This window comes from Lipotes vexillifer, unplaced genomic scaffold (genome assembly GCF_000442215.2).
Source record: "Lipotes vexillifer unplaced genomic scaffold, Lipotes_vexillifer_v1.1 scaffold1457, whole genome shotgun sequence".
Taxonomy (NCBI): domain Eukaryota; kingdom Metazoa; phylum Chordata; class Mammalia; order Artiodactyla; family Lipotidae; genus Lipotes; species Lipotes vexillifer.
In genome coordinates, this window is record NW_006784622.1 from 164,774 (window position 1) to 167,040 (window position 2,267).

General features: G+C 36.1%; 1 protein-coding gene across 5 annotated transcripts in view; it reads right to left on the reverse strand.

Moving 5' to 3' along the window:
* DLG2 (discs large MAGUK scaffold protein 2) overlaps positions 1 to 2,267 on the reverse strand; it is a 1,040,068-nt gene that overhangs the window by 23,894 nt on the left and 1,013,907 nt on the right. For 3 of the 5 annotated variants that reach the window (XM_007456974.1, XM_007456973.1, XM_007456975.1), the window contains one exon: positions 1,799 to 1,844. The exons of the other annotated variants lie outside the window; for them this stretch is intronic. In XM_007456974.1, the coding sequence (XP_007457036.1) occupies positions 1,799 to 1,844 (46 nt within the window). The remainder of the gene's footprint in view (positions 1 to 1,798; positions 1,845 to 2,267) is intronic. 5 annotated transcript variants of the gene reach the window in all.

A 2,267-nucleotide genomic window follows, 5' to 3' on the forward strand; every position in this document is an offset into this window, starting at 1 on the left:
AGGGAAAGAAGTGTGGATGAATTAGTGCATATTTGTTTTTTGTTACTGAAAAGAAAGTCTAAGTACATACCCAACAATGGCATATCTTCACATGTGTGATTATCACAAGTACCTTGACTTGAAGATGACAGGTTTATTTTTGTTTTGTTTTTACTTTTAAAATAATTTAGAGTGAAGCTACACTATAGAAATTTAGAACCATGCAGTGTTTTATTTAACGACCAATCTCTCTTAACATCAAGATAGTGTTTAACAGAATTTTTCTATTTTGTAGGTAAAAAGAAATTAAAAATATGTTCCAGCTAAAGTCCAAGTTATGGCTACCAGTAGTGTTAACTGGCAAATAACTTTACCTAGTGAAATCTGTTCAATTTTTAAAGAGTAAACAAACCTTTGGATTTAAAAGGGCATCATTCTAGATATAAAAAGGCATAACATATTTTTGACTCTCCAATAGCAACTACTTTTTAGTGATGTTCATATTAACAATATATTAAAATGCTCCCCACCCCCACTGAAAATTTAAGAAATTCTCTTGGGTGGTACTTGATACTATCCAGATACTGTTGAAATCAACATTTGAATTTCAGCCACCAATTCAAGAAAAATTTTATGACATATTCCATAGAGACTCAAAGATAAAGTTTTCATCTTTAAGGAGATCAGTAGTTACTCTTGATCAGATTTTGTTTTCTAAACATACATATCTAAAAAAAAAGAGTCCAAATTAACAATTTGAAGGATGACGGGTATCATTACGCAGGGTTATATAACCAGCTCTTGAAAACAAAGTCCAGCTCAATGTTATTTTGTTTTATAGAAATGAAATGAACAGCTTCTAAAAATATTGCCCACAGCTGTTAAATTAAGACAAAAGAAAACAAACAAAAATGAACATGTGATACAGCTGCAAAAGACACAAAACTGTTTGTTCTTAGTTCATTGATGCCTACACAATGGAGTTAATATTAAAGAAAGAAAAATCATAGTATAGTATATTAATACACAGAATTATTATTTTTTATTAGTGCAATGGGACACACAGTAAAGGCATTAATAACTAGAAAATTTTAAAGTTTAATATATTTTTCTTTCCACTCTAAACCGTAAAATGAAGATCTGGTTATGCAATGCAGCTAATAAATCACTGATAGAAAAACATATTAATACATATCTAAAACTTTATCATACAAACATTTCAAGCAGGATCACCGCAAGTCAGAAAAAAAAATCAGTCAAAGTTAACAGCAAAGAATTATTCATGGAAGATCAAATAGCTTAATATTTACTTTTTGAGAACGCATGTTCCTTTTGACTATAACACAGCTCCTTTACCAATAGCAAAGAACAACCCAATTATGGAATTTGGCAAGGTCATTAAGTATGTCTGGGGGAAAAGCCAGAAGAAAGAATATAAAATACATTTCTGCTTTCCTGTTCTAGAGCATTTAACTCGCCCTTTCTTTCAACATGGTTTCTTGCTCCCTGGGAGGTATCAGGCGGCAGAGCAAGGGATGCCACGGCGGCATCAGGACCATGCTGGTCACAGCACGCGGTCAGAAAGGGAAGGTGTGAACTTCAACGGAAGTTACAGTGCCTGAGACACTTTGCTTTTAAATGCTGACATGCAGAACAAAACGGCTGAAAATTGCTTTGTAGGAGCATTCACAGCTAGGTAACAAAACTCGTATCTTGTGCATGCTAGGAGTGAAAGGCCCTCGAGAAAAGGAACAAAAGCGAAACTCAAAAGGAAAGAAAAAGAAAAGAAAAGTTACAGTGACCATTCCTGGGAACTTACTCAGAGTCTTTGTTCCATAACCGTCGTCACCTAATCCGGGGATGTCCTGCATGGAAGTCCCCAGAGAGAGCAATGAGAGAGGGAGAACAGCCACGGAAGAGGAAGGAAGAAGTCAGTGGAGTTGAAATGGATACTACCATGACAGACCGTGTTGCCTGAGCAATCTGGATCCCATGCTCTCTTCTTCTGAAATAACTTTCACCCCAAACTCCCTGGACTGAGACTCAAGGATTCGTAAAGCCAACTCGAAAGGTTTAAGCAGAAGATTGTTTTGAAAAAGAGAAAGAGTCAGCAGATGTCATTTTGGCCCACTGTCAGTATTGCCACAGCAACGTACCACTGAGAGCGATGATCCCCTCCAAGTTTCATGGCCAATTCTTAGTCTGAGCATCCACCCAATACAAGCTCACTGCTCAGTAAGGAAGTGCTTAATATTTGCTGGGAGGGAAAGAATGAACAATCGATAGTT